Below are 14,299 nucleotides of genomic sequence, written 5' to 3' on the forward strand. Positions count from 1 at the left end.
ATGACAACAAGGCTGATAAATAGAGATCCTGTTTATAAAATGTATGTCATTTTTAAAAAGATATTTACTTTGTTTAAAATATTTTTATCTGTACATTTTTTGTGCCTCGTTTACAATCATGAAAAATAAATGTGGTCTGCCGCCCTCTAGCGTTAAAACGTTTCGTTGGCATAGCAACAGTGTGTTTACACGCCGGCAAATTGTCAGCAGTCGTCTTTTATTGACAGGTAAGACACTTTATTGACGTTTAATGTTTTAACCCTAATTATTTAATGTTTATTTAGTTTACAAAACGCTGAATGGATTGTTTAACACAAGAGTTGAAGGGCAAAAAAGTATGTTTTACAACAGTTAACTGAAATCCTGACAGTTATATCTAAATTGTCAGTATTTTGTTCTTTTATGTATTATAATTTAATGACAGTTGTTTTTGGCAACAGTATGGCTTTAATTGAAGTGTTATAATAGTTTACAGTGTTGGTTAGTTATCATATAGTCATCACAAAACAATGACTTAATAACCACAGAATGACTTTTTCTCATTAGAAAGAAATGTCTCGGCTGATGGGATCCCCTGATAAGTTTCTACCATCTGAGTGGAAACATGCAAATCAGGTGCATTTCAGGAGCTCGGAGGCAGAACGATCACTCTCACAGAGACTGACAGCGGAGTGTCAAAGACTCATAGAGGAGAGTGACAAATCTACCAAACACATGCAACAGGATGCACAAAAGAAGCTGGGTATGCAATTCAGCAAATATATGTGACAGGGTGCAAAGAGGGTTAATGGCCTTGCATTAGAGGTGCAGGAAGACAGGAAATTCAAGATGAGATAAGTGATAGATATGGTGAGCAAAGGAAGTTATTTCAGATATTTAATTTACATTTAGTCATTTAGCAGATGCTTTTATCCAAAGCCCTTACAAATGAGGACATTGGAAGCAATCAAAATCATCAAAAGAGCAATGATATACAAGTGCTATAACAAGTCTCAGTTAGTTTAACGCAGTACATGTAGCAAGGTTATTTAAATCATATAATAAATATGAAAAAAATTAAAAAGATAGAATATGAAAAGAATAGAGCAAGCTAGTGTAAGAGGCCTTTTTTGCATTTGTTAATTGTATAATAAATAAAAAAGAAACAAAAAGATAGAATATAAAAAGATGAGAGAAGCTAGTGGTAGTTTCTTAGTTTTTTTTAAGAAAACAGGCTGTTAGTAAATAAATATAGTGCAAGTCTAAAAGGGGCATTTAAAAAGAAAAAAGAATAGAATTAGAATAGAGTGCTAGAGTTAGAGGATCAAATAAAGATGGAAGAGATGTGTTTTTGAAAGTGAAAGTGAAAGTCGTGACATTTGCCAAGTATGGTAACCCATACTCGGAATTGGTGCTCTGCATTTAACCCATCCAAGTGCACACACACAGCAGTGAGAAGTGAACACACCGTGAACACACACCCGGAGCAGTGGGCAGCTATATATCCAGCGCCCCAGGGAGCAACTGGGGGTTCAGTGCCTTGGGTATTGAGGGTGGAAGAGACTGCTGTTCTTTAACTCCCTCCCCCACCTACAACTCCTGCCACCACCGAGACTCGAACCTGCGACCTTCTGGTTACAAGTCCTACCCATTAGGCCACAGCTGCCCCCATTTTTAGCCGATTCTTGAAGATTCTGCTCCGATTGAGTTGGGCAGGTCATTCCACCAGGAGGGAACATTTACTTTAAAAGTTTGTGAAAGTGATTTTGTGCTTCTTTGGGATGACACAATAAAGCGACATTCACTTGCAGAACGCAAGCTTCTAGAGGGCACATAAGTCTGAAGTAATGAATTTAGGTAAAAGGGGGCAGAGCCAGCAGTGGTTTTGTAGGCAAATATTAATGCCTTGAATTTTATGCTAGCAGCTATTGGTAGCCAGTGCAAATTAAAAGAAAGGGCCTGATCTTCTTGATGTTGAATAAAGCAAATCTGCAGGACCGGGCAGTTTTAGCAATGTGGACAGAGAAAGTCAGCTGATCATGAATCATAACTCCAAGGTTTCTGGCTGTTTTTGAAGGAGTTATTGTTGATGTGCCTAACTGGATGGTGAAATTGTGATGAAACGATGGGTTTGATGGAAACACAAGCAGTTTTGTCTTGGCAAGGTTGAGTTGAAAGTGATGGTCCTTCTTCCAGCAAGAAATGTCTGTTAGACATGCTGAGATGCAAGCGGCTATCGCCTGATCATCAGGATGGAATGAGAGGTAGAGTTGTCATCAGCATAGCAGTGATATAAAAAGCCATGTTTCTGAATGACAGAACCTAGTGATGCCACAGAGAAGAGAAGTGGTCCAAGAACAGAGCCCTGAGGCACCCCAGTAGTTAGATGTTGCGACTTGGACACCTCAGCTCTCCAAGATACCTTGAAGGTTCTATCTGAGAGATAAAACTCAAACCACTGGAGTGCAGTTCCTGAGATGCCCTTTTCCAATAGGGTTGACAGGAGGATCTGGTGGTTAATCCAGTCAAAAGCAGCAGACAGATCCAGCAAGATAAGTATTGAAGATTTGGAATCCGCTCTTGCCAGTCTTAGGGTTTCATCAACTGAGAGCAAGGCAGTCTTGGTTGAATGTCCACTTCTGAAACCAGACTGGTTGCTGTCGAGGAGGTTGTTCTGTGTGAGAAAGGCAAAGACTTGGTTGAACACAGCTCTTTCAAGTGTTTATTCATCATCATCATCATCATTATTATTATTTTTTAAAATTTATTATTATTATTATTATTCATTATATTATTTATTTATTAAATATTATTTCCTTAATAATGTGTAAACAATTCTGGCCTACTTATTTTCCCATGAGTCTTGCATCTCCTCTTCAGAGCAGAGAATCCAGGACATCAAATTCTGGAGGCAGGAACTGGACCAGAAGTTTGAGGAGATGGTGCAGGAGATAGAGACCCTCATCATTTTCAAGAGTCGTGTGGAAAGAGCCTTAGAAAGCTGCTCTGAGCCTTTGCAAGTGACTTTGCAATGTCTGACTGAGAGGTACTTCACACTGTAGAGCACCACCAGTAGAAGACAATCCTAAAAATCTAAAAAAAGTGTCATATTACATTTTGTAATATGACACTTGACACTGCCCACTAAGGGGGAGGAGACCGCCATAAGATTTTAAAGTACCATTTCCATGATAACGCAATGTCCGATTTCAAAATGGTTTTCACAGGATGAATCTTGGGCTTCTAAGCTTTCAAATGATATATCATTTATGATGATTACTAAAAGATTTTATAGGGAAAAAGGACAACAACAAAAAAGAGCGCCAAGCGTCCCACAGGTGGGACGGTGACAGTTAAGGGGTTAATAACTAGCCATATAATACTCTGCAAAATTCAAAGTCAAAAATTTATATGTTTAGCATTTAATTGAGTAATTAGGATTGATTTCAATTTAGTGTTGTCTGTAACATCCCAGATCTTTTTATAGGGTTTCCTTCTAGTTTTTTAGGTTATAATTTGACTAGTTTGGTATGTCTATGTGCTCTCTTAAAGCTGCTAGGAGAGACAGCAAATCAGGAGAAAAATCTGGAGTCTCTACGTGTGGCAATCGCAGAGAAAGAAGCTCCACTCAAAGTGGCTCAGACTCGACTGTCCTCTCGCAGCCAAAGGCCCAACGTTGAGCTCTGCCATGACCCGGCTCAAATCCGACTGCTAGAAGAGGTCAAGGAGCTCGCAAACCACATTGAGAGGTAAGGGAAAGGATATATATATATATATATGTATATATATATATGTATACAGAGCTTTATATGCCATTAACCGACGACAAGGTATGGTCATATTTACTCTTTGGTATGATAATCCTTTACGATTTACGCATGTTATTATAGAAGACTTTGGGCAAGTATAAAATCTGAATGTTTGGTAACTAGCGCGTACTATGGTATACTAGCTCATGTAACGTTAGTTTAATCTTGGATGTTAATTGTTGGTTTTATGGAAAATTAAGTAGTTTTCTATCATTGCATAAAAACTGAGTGAAATAAGGTTTGCATACAGGGCTTGCTTTGATACGCACGGCACATATTAACCATAAAAATACATGTTTTCGGTTTTCTGGCTTACATACTCGGTCTATGCTTAATATTGGCCTGCCAGCCTCACTCTGCTTATGTTATTAATTTCCATTAAAATATCATTGCAGGATGGACGAATTAATCTTTTTTCTGAGGGAAAGGAATATTCCAGAAACCACCATAAAAAGGCTGGAGGACGACAAGGTAATATTGAACCAAACAATTTAACCCACTGAATAAATTAAGAGGACAGTTCACCTAAAAATAACAATAGTCATAATTTAGAGGAAGTGACCAATTTAAGCCCACATTTGATTTAAGTCTACTTACAGTTTTATTTCTTATAAGAATTATTTAGAGTTTATTTTATAAAATATATGTTTTAAAGGGGTCATGAAATGGAAAATAAAAATCTGTATAGAGGTTGCTATTCAATTAAAATATTCTGCAGGTTTTATACCTCAAAAGTTCACATCTCAGTTTGAAATATGAATTTTGTGTTTTCCACCTTTTTGAAAAGCCAGACTTTGATATCACCCCATTCGTGATATAACAATTTTCCTCTACATGCCCCTTAACATGCAAATCAAGGAAGTGTTCTATTGATTTGCTGCCAAGCCCCATGGAAGTACCGCTTTGGTCCAGTAAAATATTAATGATAAATCATTGTCTGATGATGGATATCACAGTTTACTGATTTGAGAATCATTTTCCCTGATAACATTCCATCAGTCATGTCATGTATTTTTTACTGCCACCTTTCAAAATAAGAATTAGTCATTTCAGCAAATGGAGCCAGGTATCATGCAAGCACAGAAATGTTAAGACTGATGAGTAGGATGAGAGAGAACTCTTGTGAAGAAATATTTACTTGATTTTGTAATGTGCATGTAAGATATTTTCTATGAATGTGTGAGGGTTCCAATTCATTAGCCGCTATATCTAGAAGAATAACAAAGTGCAGTAAATGGTAAAACTATTTTAGCTAGAAACCAGTATGTTTATGATTATGACAGTTCATTAAAATAATAGTAAATACCAATTTTCAGTATCAAGCAGCATCACAGACTGTTTTTGTAGAATAAAATAACTAGACGCTTTAGTTTAGCGACCAATTCTCAATATTAACTAGTTGCTTATGCATATTAATATTAACTACATGCATAGTACTAGGATATTGGCTGTTTATTAGTACTTATTAAACACATATTAATGCCTTATTCTGCATGAACATATTTTAGATCCCTTAATCTTAAACCCCATACCAAAACTTAAGAAGCAAATTAGGAGTTTATTGAGGCAAAAGTCATTGTTTATTTTAAGTTAATAGTGAGAATTGGTCCCCAAACTAAAGTGTGATTAAGTTACTAACGGCAGAGCCATACTTAGATTAAACATATAATGAGTACTCCTGTGGGAAAGATTAACACATTTAATAAATTTATACAAGCAAACACTTGTATTATACAATGCATTCAAACTGCTACACCTCAGATGTATGAGAAATTATCAGTAAATAATAATTATCAGTAAATAATAAAAATTAACATTTTAGTTTAGTACTTTTACGGTATTGAAGTATAAAGTATAGCATAAGTATATTTATTTAAATACTTAACTAGTTATATACAAATTAAGTTAATTATTAATGGTATAACAATTAAATAATGCGTTACATATTTTGAAATATTTTTAGATTTAATTTAACAACTATATTTAAGTTTTATCTTTAACTGTAAAAGCTGCTAAATATTTTTAGCCGACACAGACTTGTTACTGCTGTAGTTTTGTTACTCTAAATTTAGTCTGACTCACTTAATGCACAGCTCTATTTTTGACTTTGAATCATCAGATATTTTATTCCATTATCACTGTCAGTCATAGCAATTAGCCCCGGAACAATTTATTTTTTAACACTTGCGTTTGTCATTCTCGAAACAGTATAGGTGGCCGTTTGGTCCTCTTAGAAAAACATTCTAAATTTCTTCAAATTGTGAATGGATTATGTACAGAAACTGCACAAAGGGCACTCCGTAGCTGATTTTTACAGTTGACCGGAAATGACTGAGCTGGCTTATCTAAAACCAGGAAGTAACTGTGCCTATGGTCAATTGTATGACTATAATCCATTTTTGGTTTAAGTATTGCATAATACTGAAAAAAAAAAAAAATTTTGCAGATTGATGTCAGTGTCTACTGCTAATGACTGATGACCAGATGAGAAGCTATTTTCCTTCATATGGAGACAGACTCGCAGTGATGGGATTTTGTAGGAGGCAAGAAAGTGAGCCAACTTGCAGGAAGACTCAAATCAAAATTGAGCAAAAGACAAAAAACTGACAATTCACAAACTGAAACCCAAACAACTAGAAAAAACAATTCTCAGCGTACTGTAAGAAAAGTTGAGATTGGGTGGATGCACTATGATGGGCAGGGCTTTGTTCAAATGAGAGCAAAAAAAGGAGGGGGAACAAGGAAGTTGAGTGTGCCAAAAGACTGGAAAAGGGACGAACTGAAGGAGGAGGCAATTCGTTTGTTTTTCCCAAATGGAAAAAATTCTCATAGGAGTATTTCTGAGTTTGAATTGGATCTAACAAATTATCAGGAAGTGTCACTAGATAAAGAAAGTACAGTGGGGGAAATGTATAATGCATCCAAGCTCACAATGATAAAGTTCTACCTGACAACAAAAAAGGTGGAGAGGGAAGAGGAAACAGAAAGTGAAGTGGAAATATCAGACACAATGGACGACTTACACAGTAATAACCAGGCTCAAAGTCTTCCCACTTTTAGCAGAATGAATGACTTCTTTCAAGCTTCAGACACGGATGTAATTTTTGTGGAAAGTCCGGGCAATGATGCTGTATCTCTCTTGCATTCCACCGAGGATCTGAATGTTGCAGATGATGATCTGAATGTTCCTTTTCAAAGTTCTTCAATGACCTTACCAGATTACTCAGATACAAGCGATGTAATGACAGTATTCACTGGTGACATCACTGGGATAGATGGACAAAACTTAGATGACACTTTGCCTCTGAGCCCAGAACCCATTGTTCCACACAAAAAAATTCTTGTTGTTCATCGCGGACAGATATTTTCTGAACTCATTGCACATTTCTGTGATGAAACCCTTCCACATACACAGAGTGAAGTAGAAGTGAAGTTGCTTCTCCCAAATGGACAGTTTGAGATGGGCCATGATGTTGGTGGAGTGTTCAGGGATTGCCTATCAGAGTTTTGGCAGGAATTCTATGATCAATGCACACTGGGGAACAATTTTAAAGTTCCCTTTCCTCGACATGATTTTGGCAAAGAAAAGTGGGAAAGTGTAGCCCGGATAATTCTGTTCGGCTGGAAGAAAGAGAAATATCTCCCAATAAAACTTGCACCTGCAATCTTGCAGCAAGCAATAAAAGGATCTGTAAAAAGTGATCTGATTGAGAACTTTTTGAAATATTTCTCAGAAAATGAGTGTGCTGTGTTAGAAAGCTGCAGAACAAACTTCTGTAATGCAGACCAGGAGGAATTGCTTGAGATCTTAGACAACTACAGTTGTCGGAGAATTCCAACTGAAGAAAACTTCAAGCAAATTTTGCAAGAACTGGCACACAAAACTCTCATTCAAGAGCCTGCTTATGTTCTTGAACAGTGGGCAGGCATACTTGGACCTCTGAGCAAGGACCTTGAGGAAATTGAAGAAGTGTACTGTGCATTACAACCAACGGTGAGGAAAATTGTGCGATCTCTCAAATTTCCTGAAACAATGAATATACACCAAAAGGACATTTCAAAGCACTTGACAACTTACTTGAGGGAGTGTGATGCAAAACGACAGTCTCTGTTTCTTAGATTCTGTACAGGATCAGATTTGTTTATAGGCAAAACTATAACAGTTGATTTCACAGACCTTAAAGGGTTTGAGAGAAGACCGGTGGCACACACCTGTGGCTGCTTCCTGAGGCTTTCAGTGCACTATGACAACTACCCAGATTTCAGGTCTGAAATTAACAAAATTCTTGAAAGCAATGTCTGGGTCATGGATATAGTTTAGTGGTACCACAATGAAATATTGGCAGATATGAGTTATGGCCGGCTCATATGCTAGCTATTTGTCTTGGGTCATTCTTCATACACTTACAATTATTTTACACATGTATAGAAAGTAGAACATTCACTTTAATTTGTCCACTTAGTTATTTCTGGTTATGTTGAATATTGAACAACCTTTTTTGTTGTTTAGGTGCAACCGAGTGTTTACATTAAATTGTACAAGTTGCTCATGTCAACTGTTCATTCAAATAGGCATTGAACTGTTAAAATGTTTTAATGGTTCATTCTTCATACATTTACATACTGTACAATTATTTTACACATATACATAAAGTAAAACAGTCACTTTAATTTGTTGACTTAGTTATTGCTGTTTATGTTGAATGTTGAACAACCTTATTTATGACTTTCAATAGTGAAAGTGCTCTTCATTGTTTAGGTACAAACTACTGTTTACATTAAATTGTACAAATTGTACATGTTACCTCTTCAGTGAGATGATGGCTTTGAATCATTATAATGTGTTCTTAAACTATAATGTGTTCTTAACTTTGTGCTTGTATACAGTTGGGTGTTGCATTATTGTGAACCCCTTTCACACATGCCATAGGTAAAACATTTGAACAGTTTTATAAGATTGTTTTTTATTGAAATCATATTAATATGGTTTTTTTTATTCTTACTTGTTCCACATTGTAATATTTGGTTAACCACTCATGTATTAAACACAACACAACCTGCATATATGGTGGCAAAGGTTTTTTTTTTTTTTTTTGCATTGAAGATGGAGTGAGTACCAAAAGCCAATAAATAATGCACATCAAAGTCTGACTTTTTTTTAAATAATATTCTGAAGTTTTAAAATCTATTTCAGCTGTAGCGGCACACAAAACCTGACAGCTAATGTACCATATAAAATTATTACAACCATTCAGGTTCATCAAGCCTGTTAAATGATTTATAGGACTACATAGATAATATTTATAATAATTTTAGGTTTTGTTTGGAGCAAAATATGTACCACTACAAGGCTGCATAATTAATAAACAAAATACAATAAAAAAATTCAGTTTCGATCAAAATTTTATTTCAGGCATAATGCAAAATACATTATATTACCTATATAACCATTTTGTTCATATTATTTTCAATCACCTGCCCTTTAAACAGAGGGGAAAATCTATACATTTTGATCATTTTCAACACATAAATACTTTAGTTTTGAGGTTCAAAACATTGTCTTGTACATCTAAAACAGGTTTGCTGTGCTTCATTTGTATTCAGGTTAGGCCTGAAAGTAATGATAGTATATCCCAAAAATGTTTGAAATCATGCAAAAAAATGTACATTACTGTAGTTGGAAAAACTTAGTTTATACATTTAAAAAATAGTCTTTTTTTTAGTATTCATTACATCTAGATGCTTGTGCATTTTCCCCTTTAATTCTAATGGTTGTGCTTTTGCCATGTTATAAGACTGAAAACAAACAGATCACAAATAAGATCTTGATTTGACATTATGCTGGCCTCCTTTTCACATGGGGATAGATATGAGGATGGTATGGAACAAATTATTTCTGCCCTCTGAAAACACAAAGCAACATCACTGTGATTTTATATCATCATGCACTGATTTATAATGGAGATTATTTACTGTACCTTGAGTAATGTGTCTAATAGACAAGGTGATTCTGAGGGGTGTATAAAATGATGGGATGTAAATGTTTTTCCATCTGGATCCTCAGAGTAGGCTCATGGAGCCTGAGCCTACATGACACAATAGGGTTGTTAGTAATCAAATGCAATCAGTATCAACAAAACTCCATCTTTGAATTGCATGGGTGGCACATAAGCTGCATCAGAAGTTGTATTTATGCACTTAGTCTGTTAAATGCAGCTCATTGGTAGCATAATTGCATTTACAATACAGTTGTAAATTGCAATACAATTGCAATTGCATCAATAATGTTATGAGGTTAATGTTTTAATTATAGAAATTTTAATGTAGAAATACAGTATGACATGTCAGTAGCTGTCCCAAATTACATTGTACACTCTTAAATTAATGCACTGTGTGTCTAGTGTATGGCATTTAGACAACTTGCTTGTCATCACTTACATAATTAAAGGTGCAATGACTGAGTACATGAAGTGTCCAAAATACTGTGTTGGAATTTTTAAGTGTGAACACAATGTTTATAATGGCATATAATGGCATAAGTATATGAATTTGTATGCACCTACTGAATCATTCATTTATTCAGTACACATTAAGCTGCCTATTGCATCATCAGTGCTTTTCTTGGCCGTGCTTCTCACCTGGGTGCTTTAGAGGTTGCAGGGCTTCATACAGTGGATAATGGTTAAATCTGTCAGCAATAAGCAATATGCATTATTTAGGGTTCAGCAAGACTTGAAAGTTTATTACAATAAAGGGTCTGGCCCATAATTGTAAAAAAAAAAAAAAAAAAAAACAATGAATTCCCTGAACATAAGCATGTTTAAATACAAATGACCATAAAGTGAAATAACTTCTGCTCACCCTTAATCTTGATAGAGATAGAGATAGCACAATGGAAGTAAGGATGGGGATTTCAGAGCCTTTGAACTCAGAAACTTGTTTTGAGACTTGATTGGCCATTTCATGAAAAAAGAACAAATAAAAACAAATACAAATAATATTCAGACAAAAAGTAAAATTTTGTATAAAAAAATTGCCTTGTGAATTGTTGTGACCTATAATAATATGGGAAAAACAACAACATCTTTCCTTTAAACATGTAAGGGACAATTTTTTTATATCATTCTTGAGTGTCAGTGTAACATAAGACAAATGCAAAAATCTTTATGGTTAGATGAAATCTTTATGGCCAGATGGTAGTTTTTAAAAATGTGAACTATAAGTATAGAGACTTGCTTCTTAATTAGTACGGCCAGCCAGTTTGTGGGAAGTGTTTTCCTTGCAGAACTCTGCAAATGTAGTCCTTCTTACCTATGATTGGATTAAAAACACACTGGCATGTGATGCCAAAAGCTTTGCGATTCCATCCAGTGGTCCAAGGTTGCTTGGGTAGGGAGAGTAAGGCTGCAGTTCAACATCTACAGACACAGATATAAAGTTCACTTAAGGAAATATTACTTTTATACCAATTTTGGCAATCTGAAATACTAAAACAATTTAAACAATACCTTTAGCTTATAGTATATGTTGTAGATTAGATTAGAATGGTGAATCTAATCCTCCAAATCCAGTCCTTGAAGGATCAGTTCACGAAGTTGAAGGTAAAGGTCCGTAATTTCATAAACATCATCTGACATAACACGGTTATGCTCAGCCATGAGTTCTACACACAGTTGAAAGACATCCTCATCACAAGGGTAGTCTTTAAATAAACACTCCTCTTGGCAAATGCTCAGTTTTGTTTGTTCAACTGGATGCAAGAAATTCTGCACTCCATATAAACTGGGAACAGCAAACATTATTGAAGGTCGACCACTGGGAGCACATGGGTTGTGGGTTGGACGTATCCTGTGGCAATTCCAGGCACTGACTATTTCATCAAGCTCTTCCTTCATGAAAAAAAAAGAAATGGAACATATATTCTACATTGTCTTGCAAATGAATTAAAAAACTGCACATTGTAGGTAATGTAAAAAAATATAATATTAAGTTATAATCAAACTTCAATACTCTCTTTAATGATAAAATTTACTCTGATAGTGAACAAAATTTATTATCTGTATAAAATGTTGGAAGCAAAACTGGATGAGAGATTTGTCAGTGAAAGTGTCCATCTTCTTTTAGCTGTTCAAAATGATCCATCCACAATTGTATGCACTGGCTTCTCAAAGTGGACCACCATCGTTCAATTCTCTGGTTCCCAGTGCTTGGACCAAGAGTGACACATTCTGAACTCGCAGTGTCTCTGAAGAATGTCTGCATATCTGCTAAATGCGTATTTTCAGTTCCATGGTCAATGCGAATTCTTTGTGGAAATCCGTTATTCTCAGCAACAGCTTGTAGGAAATAACCTGCAATTACTCGTGGGTCATTGTTCGTTTTGTATGCTTCAAGCCAGATTATTTTTCTGGAAAAACCATTTTTTAACTTATCATATCCGTCAATATGCCAAACATAGTTTGGGCCGCGACTGTTATACATGCGTCGCCGTAGACGACCGCGAGCACGCAGATCAACTCCTTGTCCCTCTAACAGTCGCATCAACTGACGTATGAAGGGTGGATTCTGACAGATCTAAGGCTTAGCTATGGGGTGTGATTTATGCATTTACCTTGCTAACTAAGCTTTCAGTCGTGTCGATCGTCGCGTACCTTGCCGTGACCAAGGACGTGTGATGAGAAGCGCGACACTTTCGTCACTATGGGGTGTGATTTATGCATTTACCTTGCTAACTAAGCTCTCAGTCGTGTCGATCGTCGCGTACCTTGCCGTGACCAAGGACGTGTGATGAGAAGCGCGACACTTTCGTCGCCCCCCTTGTCGTGTGAGAAGCTACGTGACGTCTACGCCTTGTCGTCTGTAATACCTTTTGCCAGTTGTATGTGTGATTTTGTCAAATGTCTTAAGTGCTGTAGATTAGTGTTTTTTTGTTTTTTGTTCGGAGTAAAAAGAAAGAAAAAACCTGCATGTTATAACATTTTAGCACCTCCAAATCCCCGAATATTTCATAACGTTCAGAACGTTGACGAAAATATGACGAGTAAAATTAAAATTACACTGTAAGTTCATTGATTAGCTATATTGCAATGTTATTTAGGAGTGCACTTGTAAAACAACAACCAGTGACAACCAATTCACAGCTTTCTTGTAAGCACCATATATCACTAATGGCACAAGATAATGTCAGTATAAACCAAATGGAAAGACAACATTTTTATAAGTTTATTTTGTTCCCCAGAAAACCGTTAATCGAAAAATGGCTTAATGCATTAACACAGTTAAATCCAAAGGCCAAATTCTAAATTAACGATGGACCATGAGTAAACACTTCAATCGTGTAATGTTTTAATAATTCATTTAGTAGTTTAGAAATGATAATATTCTAGGCTATATATTATACTGGAATGCATCTATATACACATTCCAGTTTTCTTAATGATTTCTCCAAAGTTGGCCTCATTTTACAGATATTTTATGTTCTCATTCATAAAACACTCACACATCAAATAATTAACTCTAGTGTCACAGTGTGAACTGAAATAACACACAATTATCCATAAGCAAGCATTCAGTAACAAAACTGATGACACCAGTCAGAATCTCAGGATAGTATAAACAGGATCACAGGTGACTGCTTTAAAAATGCATCCTAGCACTGGAGAGAGAGCTGAAAGAATCACACAGTGTAGTACAGTAAAGTAACTATAGTAACAGCACTTTATTACAGTTACAGTGTTCTGAATTGATCTCACTAATGTTCACTGGGCAGGGAAGTTGTCTGCACTGTAAATTCTAATTAGGAAACCTACCTTAAAAAAAAGCATGCAAACCAACTGCCTTGAAAGAACAAGTAAAGTGAAATAAGAATAGTAATTTGTACTAACAAAGGTTTATTTAGTGTTGTAAACTTACACACAAGTTAATAATCCCCCGCAAGGATCTTATTAAATTTGAAAATGAGTTAGCAAACACTAAATGGGATGAGGTCTCACAACATAGTCAAGTGAACGAGTGTTGTGACATATTTACTTCTACAATGAGTAACATTTTAAATAAGAATCACTATTTTCAACAACTAAATGATTAAGTACAATATACTATGTGCGTATTTCAAACAACTCATTTAAGTTTAGCTAAATCAAGTAACATTTCCTGCAACTTGGAATTTCTAAGTTGTATTTACTTGAACAGCAAGTCATTGTTTTGTGATGACTATATGATAACTAACCAACACTGTAAACTATTATAACACTTCAATTAAAGCCATACTGTTGCCAAAAACAACTGTCATTAAATTATAATACATAAAAGAACAAAATACTGACAATTTAGATATAACTGTCAGGATTTCAGGTTGTAAAACATACTGTTTTGCCCTTCAACTCTTGTGTTAAACAATCCATTCAGCGTTTTTTAAACTAAATAAACATGAAATAATTAGGGTTAAAACATTAAACGTCAATAAAGTGTCTTACCTGTCAATAAAAGACGACTGCTGACAATTTAACGGC

The 14,299-nt window shown here is 35.5% G+C and overlaps 1 protein-coding gene and 1 pseudogene across 1 annotated transcript; both read left to right on the top strand.

Moving 5' to 3' along the window:
• Window positions 1–14,299, top strand: part of LOC109075045 — an 81,470-nt pseudogene that overhangs the window by 8,376 nt on the left and 58,795 nt on the right.
• On the top strand, window positions 55–4,297 carry LOC109075049 (tektin-1-like). Its single transcript, XM_042739811.1, has 5 exons — window positions 55–227; window positions 547–742; window positions 2,860–3,025; window positions 3,532–3,728; window positions 4,184–4,297. Exons 2-4 carry the CDS (start codon window positions 553–555, stop codon window positions 3,536–3,538), a joined length of 363 nt encoding a protein of 120 aa, XP_042595745.1. The 5' UTR covers window positions 55–227; window positions 547–552; the 3' UTR covers window positions 3,539–3,728; window positions 4,184–4,297.

Source organism: Cyprinus carpio, chromosome B15 (genome assembly GCF_018340385.1).
Source record: "Cyprinus carpio isolate SPL01 chromosome B15, ASM1834038v1, whole genome shotgun sequence".
NCBI lineage: Eukaryota > Metazoa > Chordata > Actinopteri > Cypriniformes > Cyprinidae > Cyprinus > Cyprinus carpio.